Source organism: Molothrus aeneus, chromosome 1, assembly GCF_037042795.1.
Source record: "Molothrus aeneus isolate 106 chromosome 1, BPBGC_Maene_1.0, whole genome shotgun sequence".
Classification (NCBI taxonomy): Eukaryota; Metazoa; Chordata; class Aves; order Passeriformes; family Icteridae; genus Molothrus; species Molothrus aeneus.
In genome coordinates this window covers 138937944-138957660 of record NC_089646.1, presented here as the reverse complement: position 1 = coordinate 138957660, position 19717 = coordinate 138937944, and the positions used below count along the sequence as shown (strand labels likewise).

The 19717-nt window shown below is 34.0% G+C and overlaps 1 protein-coding gene across 1 annotated transcript in view; it reads right to left on the bottom strand.

The window, feature by feature from the left end:
- The window catches only part of CSMD3 (CUB and Sushi multiple domains 3), a 597171-nt gene that overhangs the window by 390777 nt on the left and 186677 nt on the right, over positions 1-19717 (bottom strand). Inside the window, exon 5 of the mRNA XM_066565891.1 lies at positions 18915-19122. Within this exon, the coding sequence (XP_066421988.1) occupies positions 18915-19122 (208 nt within the window). The remainder of the gene's footprint in view (positions 1-18914; positions 19123-19717) is intronic.

Genomic DNA, 19717 nt, shown 5'->3' with positions numbered 1-19717 from the left:
CATATCTCAGAACTGCAGCCAAATGAATGACAAAAAGCAGGTTTTTATTTTTAGAACAGTAAATTGCCACTCTTCAAATTTAGACTCATGAGCTATTTAGAACTAAACTAAGGGTTTAGGTTGAAACTTCACTGCAATCACTTATTTCTGATTTATAAAACAAAAAAAATGGAAACTTAGATAAGTGAGTGTTTGGGAGGAAGAGGAAAAAAAGTTCTACATTATTTAACCTTGAAAAAAAAATACTTTTTCTGTAAAGTACTTTAATAATCTATTGATTAAGTTTAGAGTTATTCATCTAGATGGATAAAAATAATTTACTCTTTGACTCTTTGACTCAAGTGCATTATGATGTCTGAAAGACTGAAAAAAAAGGTCTTTGTTTTAAAAATGTCAGTGTTGAAATATATGAAAGCTTTGTCTTGGCTTTGCAATGCTAGAAAAAGTTCAGTTTTAGAGTAGAGTCACTGTCATATAAAGCAGCTCCATGAGAAGCCTGTGTATGATCATCAAGGACTGAATTAAGGTCCAAGGGATGATTAATGAAAGTTTATAGTACTGTGGATATGAAATGTTGAAAAGCATCAAGATTAAGAAATACTTTTTGAATTCAGAAGTTGATTGCTCCCCACAAAGCCAGATGTTCCTATGTCAAAGTTTTCCAACTAATCTCTTGACTTGACAGAATAATAAAGTATGAGGAAAGGAGCCTTCTAAACACACAACTGTTAGCTCATGATACATATAATCTTGTCTTTGTGACATAAGAAAATAACACTGATGGACAGTGGTGTGTCCTGATTGCCTGCAGGCCTAGTACAAGCTGCTGATTTTCATATAGATGTCAGGGTCTTAGAAGGAATCATTTTTCATAAATGTGATGCAAATATCTTATGTACAAAGTGACTTTGCACTCACAACTCAATTTCCTTGAGCATATCATAGAAACAATATAAATACATATTCACCTTTCCTGGGCTGGGCTGCACATGGAGGTCAATACATGGGTCTTTCTACAATCCGTGACGAGTTGCACAAGCAGCTCATTGGTGTAATTGGTGAGACCAAGCTCAGGGCAGTCAATAAAGAGCAGAGGCAGACAAGTCTGGATGTGCCACTGAGAAGATACAGGCCCACTTGGTGCTGGCTGTGCAGTTTAGGGCTCCCACCAAGGCACTGATCCTGCTGGCCCAGAACCTATGATAAGGTGTACACCAAGAACTGTCCCAGGATTTTTTTTTTTCTGCACATGCTAAATCAAACTGTCTGTTTCAAGAATCTCAAATTGAGGGCCTTGGCTGGAGAGTGGAGGACCCTGGACAGGTATAAAGATGAATGTGATTATCTGAGCATTTTCTGTGGAATCATGCACGTTTCTTCCCCCTACTTTCACAGCAAATCTAAATAAAACTAAATTGAATACAACCTGTATGTGACCAATTCTTTTTTGGGTAACAGTCAAACTGAATAACTGGGATTATTACCTGTGAGAGGCTTATATCATTTACCTCTCTTAAAATGTTGCCACACTCATTTCTGAAGCGACTGTTTTCAATTCTATATAAGAAATTGTTATACTTACAAGTATTGCCTGAGTAGGAGAAGGAAAGTTGTTCTTGGGTCTTTCTGGTAAGTGTAAAGAAATAAATGAAACTAAAAACTAGAAAATATTACACTTGCCCTACAATTTGATGTTCTGCAATAGTACTTATTTACACACAAAATCTTGTTGGGATAGAAAAGAAGAGCCTCGTGTCAAAATTGTTATTAGTCCAATAAATGCTTTAACAGACTAACAGTCTAAATATTGAAAAGTCTCATTAATGCTATCAGTAACTTATTTATTTAAAGAAATTTTTCTAACATCTATTTTCTTTACATGTCCAAATTTTAAGTGTCCTTCTGTACCCTGAGATCAGCACTTCATTCTTCCCTAAATCGAAGGGGGAAAATTTTATTGTGAGTCATTCTGCTCCTCTAGTGCACTCTGGTGAGGCCCCACCTGGAATATTGCATCCAGCTCTGGAGTTCCCACGACAAGAACGACATAAATCTGTTGGGAGTACAGAGGGGGTCCATGAAAATGATTAGAGGTATGAGGAATGGCTGAGAGAATTGGTATTTCTGAGCCCGGAGAAGGAATGGCTCCCGGGTGACTTAACTGCGGCCTTTCAGTTCATGAGGGGAGCCTATAAAAAAGCTTGAAAGGAATTTTGACAAGGTAATGTGGTGATAGGACAAGGAAAGTGGCATTAAACTAAAAGAGAGTGGGTTTAGATAAGATCCTAGGAAGAAATTTTTTACTGTAAGGATGGTGAGGCACCAGACCGTGTTACTGGAAGCTGGGGATACCAATCCCTGGGAGTGCTCATGGCCAGGCTGGATGGGGCTGCAAGTAACCTGGTCTAGTGGACAGTGTCCCTGCCCACAGCAGAGAGGTTGGAACTAAATCATCTTTAGGGTCCTTCCAACCTGCACCACTCTGATTCTATGACTAGCATCCTGAGATTATCATGATACCACTCTCCTTCCTCAGTCTTGAGTCATCCTTTGTGGCAGTGTGTTTTTTGATTGTAATGCATTTCTCGCAGCCAGTTTTATAATCTTTCCTATTTCATATTGTTACAGCATATTTTATTACTGATGGATTGTTCCTGTCCCCTCTGTGTTGTTGGTTTTGCCCTAGCTGTCCATCTCCCCAAAGATCTGCCCCTCTGTTCCCTGTTCCTCCTCCTATTGAATGTTAATCCTTCCCCAAGCCTGTCCCTTTCTCTTGAAACTTCCCTATCAAGTTTGTATCCTTCAAAATCCTATTGGTTTGTTTAAGTTATTCTCCTCCCCTTCAGTCCTCTATTGGTTTAAACATTGTATTCCCCGCCTTGTGTTCCACCCCCAATTTCTCCCAATTTGTCAGATTGTATCCTCCCCTGGGACCTCCTCCTCCTTATAAGTTGATGTATGAAGTTGAGTTTGTCTTTCTGTCCCTGAACCTCCAGGTATAAACTACTTTGGAAACCATACAGAAGACCTCTCCCTGATCCTTGTCCCTACCCTTGGCACAGTCCACAGTCCACCTGTGCCGTAGAGCAGCTGTATCCTGCAGCTGCACCCCAGATTGGACAGCTTTCTGGGGGTGGCCCACTCATGCTGTCGGTGTCAGGAGCTGGTCGGGCCAAAGAAATCCAGCACTGCAGCAATCCTTGGGCTACCTGATGCTTCCTAAACAGAATCTTTGATTTTTCTCATTAGTTCCCAGCCTTCTCAAGACCCAATTATCATAGAGGCCCAATATGTGTTGCACAGCTACTGCTTAGGGTTGTCAAACCTTTGGTATACATGATAGTCATATAGTGACTTGAACAGTAGACAAAGAAAAGATAAAAACAGCTCAGGCCAAGACACTTCAGAAGAGTCCTAAGAGAATACCACTGTCAGATCAATACACAGCCATGCAAGGTCTATGACCACTTCCCAATAGTAAGGCAAAAGTTGTATTTGCTGACTCATCAGTTGCTATCAGTGTGGCCAGATGGACTCTAAAGGAACATGGAGGCACTAAAAATAGGAAGCAAAGGGCACTTACCTATGAAGCTAATTCTCATTTGACTTCTTCCCATAATCCTTAGTATTTCATGTAAATAAAGCAGGTAAAATGAACACCTCATATAGGGATGTGGTGATCAAACTGGCAAAATACTCTAATTTTATTTTCTGTAATACATGAAGGGAAATTGGCATGAAGCTCTGGATGGTGATAAAGTTTAAAATATAAGTCAAATTACTCCCACTCTGCAGCAAAATTAAGAACCTCATGGGTCTTACAAGAAAAAGTACTTCTAGACTCTGAGTTTTCCTGAGTATCTGACATTCTCATTGCTCATATTTAGATATGCAAAATGCAAATATCTTAAAAGAGTTGTTCCTTAACATTAGAATAAAAATTTGAAATGCTGTCACTTAAAGTCGGAGTCAGTTATGTTATTTCATCTTTTAAGGTTGATAATAAGACAGTCCTGAAATGCCTTTAAAGAATAACTCATCAATACAAAGTAAAGAGATAAACATTAAACATTTCAATTCAAATAACAGGTGATCTTTTTCTGAAACTTCACTTTCTCCTTTCTTCCCCCTGTTTCTTCCCTTTGAAAATGTATGAAGGTAGATATCAAAATCTGCCAGTAAAGGTTCATTTTACTGCTTAGTTTAAATATAATTGTAGTGAACGAATCTATGCAGATTACTCACAGAACCATTTACCTTAGCTTTCACCTTCTATGGAAGGTGGATTCATATTTTGTTCAGCTATATATTTTGCAAGAACTTCCTTCTATATATCCAATTTCGTGTCTCCTTTTAATTCTACTGGATTTATCACATTAGACATTTAATTTTTTTAATTGATTTCATTTATATGTTGTGACTTTTCCCCTTCTTCAATATATCTATAAGAAATTTCTTATTAATTTTAGACAACATTCATTTCAAAGTGTTTGACAAATACCAAGAAACTACCATTCTTTACATAATGAGGATGATGATGATGATAGTAATAGCAATAACAATAATTTTAAAATTTCCAACACATAGATAATATTTTTTCTTCACCACAAAAATCTCTAACTGGAAAAAGACGTGAAAAAAATACCAGCAGCTGAAGTCAATGATAAACACATAGAAAGTGTATTGTTCCCCTATTTTTGTGACAATGGTGAGTAACTATCAGAGCAGATTTAAAAAAAAAAAAAAAGAAGAGTCAAGTATTTTAATAATTTAGGACTTTTAAAAGAAGACTGGTTTGTTTTTGCCTTTTTTTTAAATTAGCATAGAAAAGCAAATGAAAAGCACAAGACTCTCATTTACAGGAGGGGGCACTAGATTATCCACTAATTCTTTCTGGCACTAAACCCTGTATCTGTGAAACACATATTGAATCTTAAAAATTAGAAGATTTGCTTCTCTCATTCAAAAATAATGCCTTTCTTACTGACCCCTGACACTAGTAACTGAAATTCTCTCTTCTGTTGTTTACTAGGAACACATGACCTTTTCTATTCTGTGTGTATTCTGGAGATTACTGGCATATCTAGACAATGAAGAGCAACACTTCTGAGATATTCAAGTCGGCACCAAGCACCTCATTAAATCTGAGTTCTGGACATCACACATCTGCTTTACAGTTTGAACCACTGGAGAGCACACGGTGTGGATATCAGATACCAAATGAATGAGCACCGAGCCCTTCCCCTTTGTGCCACATAGCTAACATGCTGGAGTTAAAACACTCCTGTGTTTCAAACTGAAAAAACATTCAGAGATAGTCATGCTCTCAAAAGCATGAATATTTGCAGTGAGCAAGGATTCCTACCTATTGTTAGAGCTGTACTGCTTCCAATTCTAGACTTAGCCTGATATGACACTGAACTGAACCCTGTAGATAAACATGAACTGATGTGTGGGTAAAGAAAGTCTGGGCCAAACTACCAATTTGTAAGAGATCATGTTGAAAAAGATTCACCAAACTTTAGTATTGATGTACTGATAGTATTGATTATTGAGTTTCCATATGCTAAGACATCAAAAAAAAAAAAAAAAAAAAACCACCAAGGACATAGTCTTTCAGTGTGTTTAGTATCTTTTAGAAAATAAATATTTTATAAAGAATTTTAAAAAGCAATATTTGTGTCAAACATTATGGAAAATGAGACCAGGAATTTTGGTTTCTTAAGTTGAAGCATAAGCAAGTGTAATTGTAAAAATAATGATGTCAATTCTTAATAGACAGGTGTGTGTAAAATTACAATCTATATAATTTTAATTTTTTTTGAAAACTAAATGCTGCTCTCAGAGATGAGAATACGTTTTGGGATACTGCTAGCCACCTGCTGTTTCCAAAAAATCAGCCAGTGAACAAGCCATGACACAGCATTTTCATCTCTCCATGATTTGACACTGTGTATCCAAAATGAACATTTGTTATTTAACTTTTTTAAAAAAGACATCACATTTTCCATAAACAGAGGGTGTACTGAAGATTTAAGAGCAATAATTGTCTAAAAATATGATACAACAAGAAACTATGAAATAAGAAGAATGTATAAGATTCTCCACAATACCATAAAATCCCATAATCTACTTTTTAATTGGGGACAATTATTATTACTAAAAATAAAAAAGATGATTGATAATTTAAAGTACTTCATATTGATTTTGCTATATAAATCTGTGTTACTCAAAAAAACTCCTTGGATTCAAAAGTCTTCAATTTACATCTGAAAGAGACATAAAAAAGACATTAAAAAAATTAAATAAATGTTCGTTCCTTAGAAAGTAAAACTAAAGTTTTCACTGTCCTATAAGCAAATATAACTTGTTCTTAACCCTCACGTCTTTGCCTCTCCCTCTGCCACATAAAATGAACCAAGTAGACTTACTTAATAATGTTGGTTTTTACAAAGAACACAAAATATTTACTATAATATTTCTTCTTAATAAAATTATTGGAATTGCTCAGTGTATTGACTAATAAATATGAAAACTTTGCTAGAGAAAAAAATACAAATTTTATAAAATTTATCAATATTCTGTGGTTTTAGAATTAAGTACCTTACTACTCTAGAAAATTCTGGTATCCTAGTTGAACAGCCAGCTCATTATGCAGATTTTTCAGATTGGAGCAGATTTTAAGTAAGTGTCCCTTACAAAAATGATTTTTATTTACTTTACCACATACATAAAGTATAACAGCAAAAATTGAAGTTCCCAAAAGAAATCTTTGTTCATGAAATTTTACTGGAAAGTGATATATTCTAAATTATGCAGTAAAAAAGACAATATCAGTTTTAAAATATCTTGTATCAGAGTCTATTATCTATAAATATGATACCTTTGCTGCTTTAGTGGTAATGAGATAATGTTATCTGAACACCTTGAGCAACTCTTCTGAAAAATGTGAGTTGAAAAATTTGGAAATACTCAGATCTAATAACTGATAAAAGATAGTTGGTTACTAATTTACATGCTATACATTAAGACTGACCTTTAAAGTATTGACTTATAAGCATGTAATTATGAGAAAGTTAACCAGAGGTGGGCAGGTGAAAGCAAGCTTAGGCTACAAAATTGTGCCAGTATTCTTTAGTCCCAACCCTTAATACCCATTCTAGCATGACTCACCAAACAAATGTTTGGCTTACTGAGCTACACCACTGCCTGATGATTTAATATTGTTTCAAATGTTTTTTTTTAATTTATTTTATCGAGATATACTTGGAAATACCCCATTAGAAAACATGAAAAGATTTGTGTTAACTGCTAATGCAGTTTTAAAGGCTGTATAAATATCAAGTGTCATTTACATTTGTAAATGAACATCAATGCATTTTTTTTTTCAGCTAAATAAGAATTCAACCCTTTCCAGAATCTTTATTAACCGTATCTGCAACTTAGGAAAATTGTGTGCTTGTATAGATGCAGGGCATATACTATAAAAACAATTTACTTTTGTGCACATAAAAGCATGTGCGCACAAGGAGACACTGTTGAATATTTTTTCTTATGAATATTTATTTGTTTTGTATTTTCTTGATCTATTTAATCATTATTAGTACTCTGACTGGGTATTTAGTTCTTATTTGATATTTACTCCTATGCCTTCTTTATTTAGCCTACAGCATTTTGTACTCTCTGAAGTAAATTTCACGTGTTCAAGTTCACTTTGATTTATCAGCATTATTTTGAAGTATATTGCTGTCCTTTAAAAAGCCTATAACCCTCCAAATTGACATTATTGATATTTATGTATAATCCTTCTCCAGATATTGCAAAAATATTTAACATTACCAGGCCTAGATCTAATCCATTTAAGATGCAGCACAACATGACTTACAGAGACTAAACAGTACATATTCTTTGTGTGCCTTTTCCCAATTAAGTCCACCACATATTTACAGACAACACTGACTCTTTTTTCTACTAGTTTGTAATAAAAAATTGCTAGGTAAAAAGAATTAATTTTTTTCATTCAGTAGTTTTTCATCACTTACTCCATTATTTTTACATGGTTCAGTACTAATTGTCTCTATTACAGCTCTCCAGGTGTCCCTTTCCTTTGCCCTCTGTTGCTTTTGTTTCACTGAGGAACCATTTTTTCTTGTTTTCTCTTTCCTTGTAATGTAGTTACAAGCTCTCTCCATCATTGTCTTTTATATCCTTTGGTAATTGTAATTCAGCAACTGTGATAGCCTTTCTTACTGTATTCTCAAAGCTTCTTAGTATTTTATGCTCTTATTCATTAGTCATGTGGTTCTTTTCTCACCCTTTGCAAAATTTCTTTCTGCTCTGTATATCTTTATGACTGCACCAGGAGCTTTAAAGGTCTCTTACTGTGATATATATCTTTCTTTTGAAATAGGGTAGTCTGCTATTATGTACTTGATATATTCACTTCCACTTACTGCCAGATCTCCTGTGGATTATATTAACCCCTTCTTTTTTGAAGTGGTTTTGGTAGGTTTTTTAATGCCTGATGTCCTTCTCCACAGTATTGATATCTATTTACCCATAAACAGTAACGAAATTCCATTCAAACTGCCTTAATCCTTCATATTTTTAGACAAATACTTTTTTTTTTCATAAAAAATAAATATCTTCATATGCCTATATAATGCCATTCTGCTCTTTCAACCAATTTCTAGATAAATTAAATCCTCCTTTTCATCAAATAGTCTTTTACATGTAGCTAATTTTTTCAGTTTTTCAGAATACAAAGAATACCTTGCTCTTCTACTTCAACATTCAGTGTTGGCAGCACTAGTCTTTTCCTTTCTTTTTTTTCTTTTAAATTCAGATATATATTAAAATATAATATAAAGGGAAATATTTTTATTTTGCTTACATCAATGCAGACAAATAGGTATTCAGGACAAATAGGTATACACTACCTTCTTTTTTGTCTATCTTATTTAGCACCAAAAAAATACCAATTATTTATCTGTCTGAGTACTGTTGTCACCAATGGCATCTTACTCCAAACTCTGATTTTTCTCAGGTTGAGGTGCAAACTTCAGTTCACAGTGTTTGTCCCTAGATTTTTTTAATGGGAAAACATGTATATATATTCTCTTGAATGAGCCAGTTGCTTGTATCTAATGGTTTTCAATCTGAGCACCACAACAGATACTCCTACCATGAATTCTGAGCCACTAAATTTGAAATCTATGCCCCACATTTCCAGGTGAACCCAAAGGAAAATCAGAGACCAGGAATACAAGATATTTTGCAAAGTATCTGAACTCCACTGTGTAAACTGAACTAGGTCTAACCGTGTTCACAAGGGTTCTTGGATGAGGGAAAAGACGAGAATGTTGACTCCATGATCAGAAGGCTTGTTTATTATTTTATGATATATATATATATATATTACATTATCACTATACTAAAAAGAAAAAGAAGGACAGGTTTTCTCAGATGCTAACTAAGCTAAGAATAGAAAATAAAACAATGATAACAAAGGCAGCTCTCTTGCACTCTGTCTGAGATAGCTCGGTCCTTGATTGGCCATTAATTATAAACATCCAAGATGGGCCAATCACAGGTGGACCTGTTGCATTCCACAGCAGCAGACAACCATTGTTTACATTCTGTCTCTGAGGCCTCTTAGCTTCTCAGAAGGAAAAATCCTAAAGAAAGGATTTTTAGTGAAAAGTTGTGTGTGACAATTAGGCTATTGAAACCACCAGGTTCATGTTTACCCTTTTTGTGCATGGGTAGCAACCTTTTCACAAACTAAGAGGAAAAGTCATATTAAATAGATCAGACTTTTATTTAAACCAAGTTGCATCACTTTTAAACAGCAACACATATTTAAAATTACAAGTTTAACAATTTAAGATTTCTATGGAATCTTTATAGAGCAGAATAATAAAATGTACTGCTCTGCTTCACAGTTTTGGGGAACCTCTGTTTAAAATCACCAAAACCAGATGGAATGGCAATATTTCTGTAACACTCCAATTTATGTCTTTATATGCCTGATGCTCAAGAGTACAGTAATAAAAATAATTTCCAGCCTATCTAGCAAGGCTGTGGCTTCAGAGTTAGTGAAATTGTCAGTATAAATGTAACTTTCAGCTACCTAGTTTAAATCCATTAAAAGTTGGTGGAAAGTCTTGCTACTAGATTCATTATAATTCAAAGCTAAATGAAAAAATAATACTCTAATGACTGTTAGCCTATGCTTCTGTCATAATCATCTCTTATTTCTCTCCCATTGGAGCTGAACTCTGCTTTAAATTGCATTCAACACTGTAGCAATTCCTTAATTCTATCTTATTACAGAATTCCCCTTTTATAATTAACATTCTGGAAAACATGTACCTCAGAAATAACCAAAATACAAACAAGCAAACATGCATGCATTTTGGGATTGAATCTTATATTCTATAAGTTATTTAGGATTGGAAAGTTAGGTAAAAAGTTGGAAGCTTCAGTTCAGAATTGTTTTGATTCTTTTTCTTGAAAGGCATAGTGTCAGTTACTAAACAGAAAAAAAGCCTTATACAAACAGTCCTTCACCTTACCTTAAATTTCCCTTAGGACATTCAGGACAGCACATTCTTGCTCAGAAAATAGAGATGATGGTTTAAGTTTGTCCTCTGACATAAAAATAATGGGGAAAAGAATTTCTGCAGCAGTGCAATATATCCACATGAAAGATGTCAAAACCTGTGTTACATGCTTCAGGAAGAAAGAGTATGCACTATGCAGTAGGTAATTTTTCTGCAGGTTCAAAGACACTAGTCTGGATAGCAAAAAGGTTGATGGAGAGATGTGAAGCTACCAATAACTTACTTATGAAATATCCAAATATCCTTACTTACAGAAATATCCAAAAAGTCTACTTAGCAAAGAAAGAAGAATGGAGTTCACGTAATCAGGATAGATCTTCATTAATAAACTTTTATTTAAAGTTTATTATTATTATTTATTATTATTATTATTTATTATTATTATTTATTATTATTAATTATCCTAGTTTTATTTATTTAAACTAGGAGAGGATAGAAAAGTAACTGATGATGAAAAAGCCTCACAAAACAACCAAATAAAGCTGCCATTGAAAGTATAGTTTGCATCTTATCATTTATTATGATTAAACATTAGATAATGTCAGGTGAAATCACTTAATCAGAGAATTATTAAAGTTGGGAGACCTTTAAGATCATCAACACCAACCATCAACCCAGCACTACCACTCTAGTCCCTAAACCACTCAATTATATCGCCCAGTGCCAGATCAAACATCTCTTAAACACCAGCTTGGTGTTTAAGATCCTCCCTGGACTACCTATTCCAATGCATGACTACCCTAAGAGTCAAATTTTGCATGATCTACTGTATGCAGAAGAAATAAACATACAGTAAATGTACATGACTGGTTTATTTTGATTTTTTACTGACTGTTAAGTCATGGCCAGAAAGTTGTGGGTTGTCACTAGTCACCTGCATCACCAGCAAGTAATTATAAAAAATTGTTCTGACACTAGTTTGACCTTGTGTGGATCCTTAATATAATGGAATTGCATTAGCAGATTCAAAAGATGCTTAATTGTTTGTTTTAGTCACTGGTTCATTTTGCAAGTGAATTTGCACCCTACATACCCTAACGTGATATTCACAGGCAAAACAGATGGACAATCACAAAAAGACGCATTAGTTTGTGAAGTTATAATTAGCCTGTAGGGCCCATATAAATAATGTTTTATCTTGTCAGAATTTATTAATTTAAAGGATTTCATTCATGTATTCAAAATATTATACTTTTAGCTATTGTAGCCTGAGACATAAAAGTTGAAATTATCAATGCATGTAGTTTACTCAGCATACAAACCATACTAAAACTTTAAATTCAGAATCTAGGAATGAGAGTTATTTGGGATTATCTCTTTAGGGATCACTGCTTTCCCACAGCATGCCACTTACGTTGCCAAATAAAGTAAATGTGGCAAAGACCCAGAATATATGAGAAGAAAATGTGATGTTTTAATTACGCTGGAATGAAACAATTATACATTTTTCAGTTTAGTTTCTCTTTGGGGTTTGAGTTGGTTGTGATGTTTTTTCCCTGCCTTGTTTTGAGATTTATGCTACCCTAATACACCTTCCCCCACCATACAGCTCACACAGCATAAAATTTACTTACGAGTTCAGTCACTGATGTGTCAGTCAAGACAAGAGCAATGTCTCCCTTACTATTCCAACAATTGCCATCCTGAGACTATTGTGAATGACCACATCAATACAAGTGCAGTATTCTGCTGCAGTAAGCACACTGAAAGTGCTCCCTGTTAAATCATCAAGCCATCTTCCTACCCCTATTTTATTCACCAAATCTGCTGTAAGAGACTTCCAATTTTCTATTCCTACTTTTCTTTCTTTTTGTTACACTTTTAAAGTATTCATTAGCAAAATCCTGCAGGTCTAGACTATTATTTACCTGGTTTCTACAAAGCAGAGTTACAAATAAGCCACACTGGAAGCACTCTATCTCTTTCATCAAAGGAGGATAAAAGTGACCCATGGAAGCACAAAAGCAGTAGTCTTTGTCTAAGAGGGATGTGGGAAAACCAGAGTACTGTTCTTGCATAAAAAGATTCAAGAGAAATGTTTTTCAATTTACTTCTGAATGTTGATAAGACTTTGTGAAATAATATAATCCTAGCTCTGTTGAGAAGAATGTACATAAAAAGCCCATCCAATGTATAACTGCTCATTTGATAACTCCTGAATATCTGACTCCAGATGAGAATAACTTCATGCATATTAAAAAGTACTATCAGAATAATGAAAACACGTGGCTTCAGAAAAGGTTTACAAACGTTTCCTTTTGCAGTGCTCCTGAACATAGGAAGTGTAAGAAATTAGGAACAGAAGAACTTCAGAAAAGTTTCCTCAAGTGCTTTTAACCACCTTTTGCAACAGCAACAACCTAATACTGTCTTCCTGACATTATGTATTAATCAAAATAAAATATTTCATACCATCGCAAGAATGCATTAAATTAAGGATACAGTATAAAAAATGTATAAAGGAAATAAAATAACTCTGTGAAGTTATTTTATTCTGAAGTTCTGAACCTACTGCAAAAGGGAAAAAAAAAGTAGATCTTTGCATAGGTACCGTTATTCAACATGCAAGTACCGGAGGAGACAACAGATCAGGCTTTATTTTGACAATAAAGTTGTTCTATTTCTTCAAGAAACAATATTCCCCTCCCTATTTGCCTTGCTGTGGCCTTCAACTCTTGTGTTTCCTGCTCACTAACACAAGGGAAAAAAAAGCTTGGTTTTAACATGTGTCACTTCCTGGTGCAGTTCCTTTGTGACTGGGTAAATGCCTGAGCCAACACCAGGTAGGGGATGAGTCAGAAATAGAAGTGGGGACACGTTTTTTTTCAAAAGCAGCATCACAGTGACCATGTAAATTGTTCATTTGTATCACAGTGAGCCAAGGGGATTCTGTGCCTGCACCTGACTTGTCTGATGCAAATACATGCTGGAATTTAATAGATAGTTTTCTCACTGAGGCTTGACTCCACTATATAGTTATAAATCACATGTGCCAGATAAGCTTTAGCATTTAGTATTCTAGAGGATGACAGGACAAATCATATCTCTGCTCCTGTACATATTCCTGTGAGATGAATGGGACAACTTGAGCCTGATGAAGGAAGATCTTCAACCCATGAGCTAGGATTGGCCATATCAGCCAACCTGCGCAGGAGAAAGGCCATACCACTGCCTATCCATAAGGAAGAAAGAGAACTCAGGAGATGTTTGGACCTCAAACAGGTAATTGGTAATAATAAATTCTTTGTGTTGTTTCTGACTGAAAACAATGATTTCTAAATTAGGAAAAAATGGAAAAGCTTTTCCTCCCATGAGGACAGTCAGGAAATTAAGAACATTGTCCACACAGATTGTTTAGACTCCATATTTGGATAAAGGCCTGAGTAACCTTGCCTTGCCTAAAAGCTGAGTCTGCTTTCAGCAGTAGATTGGACAAGTCTGCTCCTGAGTTCCCTTCCATGCAGAACTATCCTGCTTATAAAATTTTGTCATTCTGTCTTGTGTTTCCTTACAAGCCGGTTATGTGGACACGTACATTACATATTGAATTCCAGGATTAAACTCTGGATTTACAGCTTGATTGATTTCTATTTCCATGGTTATGACAATTTCTAGGAATCATATACTCCTTTTACTGAGCACTAAATTGAAATGCCACAAAGTAACTTTTATAAGAAGCATAGACTGCAAGGTGTCTACCCTTAAGTTACAGATCTTCATCATGTAACTCATGTTTATTGTGTCTATTCTGGCTGCAAAGTTTGAGACACATTTGTAGCTGCACTTTGAACTAAAACCTGAGAAATTAATGCAGAAAACCCCAACAAAACAGAGTACTCACTATGGGGGGCCCTTCTATTTCTTCAGAAACACAAAAGAACAAGTAGTAGAAAATAACACAAGAAAAGTCTCCGCCTCTACCATTAAATATATGATTTGATATCTTATTCCTCTCTTACATTCAAATCCTTTCTCATGTTTCAGTAAGAATTTGAGCGTGCCAGATGTAAAACTAGTTCCAAAGTCCTTTTCAGATGATGATTGCCAGATAGAATCACACAATAGAACAATGAAGAACATGTCATTAACCTCCACAGTCACTTAACAAATTCCCCTCTTAAACACTCATTGTGCCTGAACCCTACACCTTACAGAATGCTTCTAGGAGGGTTCCAAATGACCCCATGGAAATGCCACAGGTTAAATTGCTGAATCGCCAAGAAAAAAATTAAATTACAGAAGTAAACAGCAAAGGCAAAGGACAGAAACACCTCGCTTCTGTGGAAAGCTTTTGTTTCCAAGAAAGCCAAGAACTTCATTTTTGTTCTCAGTCCTTCAGAAAAAGGTAAAAATGATAACAAACTATGGACAGATTATCAAAGGCTCAAACCAGATAATATTTTTAGCATTGGTATTCATCCTATTCCTGATTTTTTGCTCTTCCTGTTCCACAGTTAAGCATTATCTCTGTTAACTTCTGTTCCCTGTATTAGAAGAAAAGGATTTAGGCCCTCCAAAACTTGGCTGATTTTTGCAGTGACTTTTTATTGGTTTTTTAGGTTTTCTTTTGTTCATTTTTTAATGTGTGGGGTTTTTTTATTTGTTTGTCTGTTTTATTTTGTTTTTGCAATTAAATCCAGTAAAAATTAATTCTATCCACTATCAGTAAACAAACACTCTGATAATTACAGGAGGTTTTTCTGACTGCACTTTGCTTGCTCTATTAAATGAATAAAATTTTCTACCTATTTGGCTACAACCACGACATTCTTCTGAAATAATTTTTCCTATGATAAGCAGAATCAATTTTGCTACTATTATTTAAATTTAAATTCAACTGTTATCAGATTAAAAACTTTCATCTGGGGCTTTTAGCATACTTATTAAAATCATATTGCTCATAAACCTTACCTTCCTGAGTCCTTCGTCTTAGCATTAAACACAGATTTAAAGACTTTGCATTAGTGAGAAAACAGTAATAATTATCTAAAGCTGTGTCAACAGTCTTTGTTACTAAAACAGAGATTGTTATATTTGTCACTTTCTAAGTGGAAGTGATTTTTCAAGAAAATAAATGCTGGGCCTTAGATGGGATTTTTTTCCCTCCTATTTTAATCTCTTCTTATGAGAACCTCTGCTTCTTGTCTTGTATGTTTTAGTCTTTTTCCTTCAGCATATTGTTACTTTCATTGGTACTTGTACTATTGAGGTGTGATTTTCATCCCTGTGCTGCCATATTTATGTCAGGCAGAGATTTTCCTCTGTAACCTTTGATATGAGCATTATTTAATCAAGTACATTAACTGAAAATAACTCTAACCTGTTTGGGCACTGGATAAATATAATAACCACTTTGGTAAAAAGTTCTGATTGAGAATCTGTTTTATTAATGCATGTGTCTGTTGAAGATTAATTGTCATGACAGTACACTTAATTTTTAAATGCCTCCTAATTTTTGTTGCAACCAAACTGGCAATAAAAGTGACCATATATCTATCTAACATGGATAACTGCATTTTCCACACAAAGAAAAACAACCCCAGAAAATACCCTTTTCCATAACAGATTTTATCTGCCTACTCACCCTCACTTTAATTACCACTCGTTAGTATATTCTTCACTAATATTTCTTACAGGTTCTGTTTATAATTTTGTTCTTTCACAGCACTAGTAAAATGGAATTTAGAGTCAGGAAATGCTAATTAACAAACAAGCCCTCCAAATATGGAGGAAGAACAGCTGTCAACTTGTGTATTGGTTTGGCACAGCCTAGTTTTTGGTAGACAAAAAGGAACGTTTCACTAGATCTTATTAACTTTCAGGTTTTTGTTTATTGAAAAAAATAGGTAAAATAATTTCCTCAAATAATTTTCCTTCAGTTTCACTTCCAAAATTTAAGAAATGCTATTATTCAACTCAAGATGGCAAATGTTAGAATAAGCAACATGACAACAAGAACTCTGAAGGGCATCTACATAACTTTTTACTACTATTTAAATGAAAATGGCCTATCAAGATTTTCTTGAGAGAAAAGACTGCCAAAACTGAAATATTATAACAACTGACTACAAAACTATAGAAAGTTAGCACTTCATAAAGAATTTCAAGTCTTGTCTAATGGATAGCACCAGTCTATCCACTTGATGCACAATCTGGCTCTTTATTTCAGTTAGAAAAAAAAAGTATTTTTTATTTCTAAAATAAAAAATATTTTTTTACACAGCAGATGTTCAGAAGAAAAGTTTGAGGGGTTCTTTTAAATCAATAGGTGTAATAGTCATATAAAGCACCAAATTTTCTAGGAAAATTTTATAATACTCATTATCCAGATCAACCAGTAAGTTTTTAGTAATTTTGAAAATTAGGTAAATATTTCTTTCCAGAATGAAAGATAAAGAACATGGGTTTAGTTTTAGATTAACTATAGTCTAAGGGCATATATAATATTACCACTCTAAATCTAATTAACAAATTGCTGTTAATTAAGCTTTCCAAAGCTGTTTTTCCCAACATATGGGGGGATACTTTTCCGTAATTGAACACATCAGTCCTATTTAGGGAATATAAATGACAAGCTAAAAAAAGAATATGCTCTCAGTCTGTTTCTCTACATGAGCAATTATTAAATTAGCATTGTAAATTTTCATGTTTTGCAAACACATAATGGGAATTCCCATATATAAAGTAATCTTATTATATCATTTGAATACAGCCTTGTATTTATAGAACAAAAAATGAAATAATTGTCTGTAGCTCATAAATGAATAAATAAAACACATTTAAGAAAAATGTAATGTACATTTAGCTATTCAAGTGATTCATAATGTCTGTATATCATTGGTGTTACCTCACTAATTATTATAAGTTATTATTTAAAATTTATTTTAGCTGACAGCTAGTTCAAAAGATTTCAGTTTAAGAGCTTGAAAAACTCAATGGCAATTATTCCTAATACAGGTAATTAACTATGTAGGTGGCAGTATAAATTAACTCAAATTAGGAAAACACTATTTGCTAAATCTTAGACTTTTATTACACTCTGAAGCAGTAAAAATATATTACTTATATGCAACACTTATAGAAACCTAGTCTGATGCTTTTAAAACAATATAATTATCTAATTTTAGATCTTTCCTTATTATAAAATCAAAACCATTTTGTTTGGTCTGTTACAGTTGGAAGGGCTTTACATTGATATGAAGAAAACCAGACTCTACTGACCGTAATGTATCTAGCCAACCACTTGTATCACCTATTGTTCACATGCTTCTGTCATACAGAACCTCCAGAAATCTTCATGAGCCAGTTAAGAGACCAAAATTTTACTGGAGAGCATAACTGTGATTTATGGGTTTGTATACAACTCCTTTTCTGTGAATCAATAGCTTATTTAAACCAATAAAATAAACAAAAGGATTTGTCATATTGACATGTTTCTTGAGTAGCGTGATGCTGTTACCATAAAACTACCAGACCAGAAAGCCACAAAATTTATATTTAATGTATAAAACTTATTTTTCCTATTTAATGGAATCTGATCTTGAAAGAGGTTATTTACTATATTTCTTGTTCTTGTGTTACAACACCTACATAACACATCTACACTGAGATTAAGAATTGACAAAGTCAGACTAGCAAAAATATTGTTCCTACTGCTAAGTCAACAAACAAAAAACCAGTCATAAACTCTCATTGAAAATGCTATATTTGGGGTAAAAGCAGTGTCAAAAAGTACTGCAACTACTCAGCTAAGGGTGTTTGGTTTTACAGATCAGGATGGATATTTCTAGGTAAGTGTATCACCAACCATACTCACATTATTTAGAGACCATGCATACACTTCTCTGTACAGAACCTCCTCCAGAGGCAGCCCATGACCATCAGGTGTGGCCAATTCCCCCTAGCTCTGTGCTGAAAGCCTCCACGCCATTCACTTTCTGACATTATGAAACTCTGTGAAGCCTTCACCAATCTTTACAAGTGCAACAGTCCATTCCAGTCTGTTTCTAAATATAAACATTTTCCCTATAATAATGGTTAAATGGTTAGACACAATTAGGTAAATGAGTCTACAGTGCCCTTCATCTTGATGCTACATCTTCACAATATATTTAAAAACCATTTTACAGCTGCAATTGGAATATCAACATTTATGGCATGTCACAATTATTACTGTGAAGGGTTTTTTTTAGCAAGACTACATATTCACAAAAGGAAAAGTAACAAAAAGATGTATTTTCACATTTCATCATCTTTTTTATCACATTAAAGTTTCAATTTTTGACTTACCCTATTGTAGGTGGTTCAGAACCTTCTATTTCCAAATAATCATATTTTTCTTCCATTTGGAAATCTGTAAATATGAGTGAGATAGTATCACCAGGCTCTGCCACAATTGTCCATGTGCAATCTGCATTATTATGATATTCATTAGGAAAGTTGGGGCTCGAGATGATTCCACTTGATCCTCTCATAGTTCCTCCACAAGCATCCTCAGCTGTAAAAAAGAAAAAAAAACCAACAACATTAAAATCACCCCTTAAAAATGTATACTTTCTTTCTGAGAATAGAAATTCATTACTGTTTAGGTGAACAATTGCTTAAAATTTTTTAACATGCTTGACTTGGAATTCTGCTCCGAAATGAGGGTGCTAAAAAAGTAATTGCTTCAAGTTACCAATTACTTAAGGATGATTATTCTTGTGCCAGCACATATTTTTATAATTTACTATATATTAATAAGTATAAATTTTGATTAGCATTGTTTCAATTTACACTAGCATGCAAAAATGTCACTATTTCTTCTTTTGCTTTAACCAAAAATACTTTCATGAATCAACTTGAGTTTAATCCCTATCATAAACAGTCTGACACATGAAGTGCAGTAGTCACGTTATACTGAGAAAAGAAGCATGAAAATCTTACACATTATATACCAATTGTATTGTCATATTTTATTTTAGTGAGTATCTAGTCATAAGGTTTAGTCTTGAGAAATCATTTTCTCATTTTCAAACAGCTGATCAGTTTTCAAAACAAAGCCATTCATGAGTGATTTCTTAATGCCAGATGCAAGATGCTTTCACAATTAA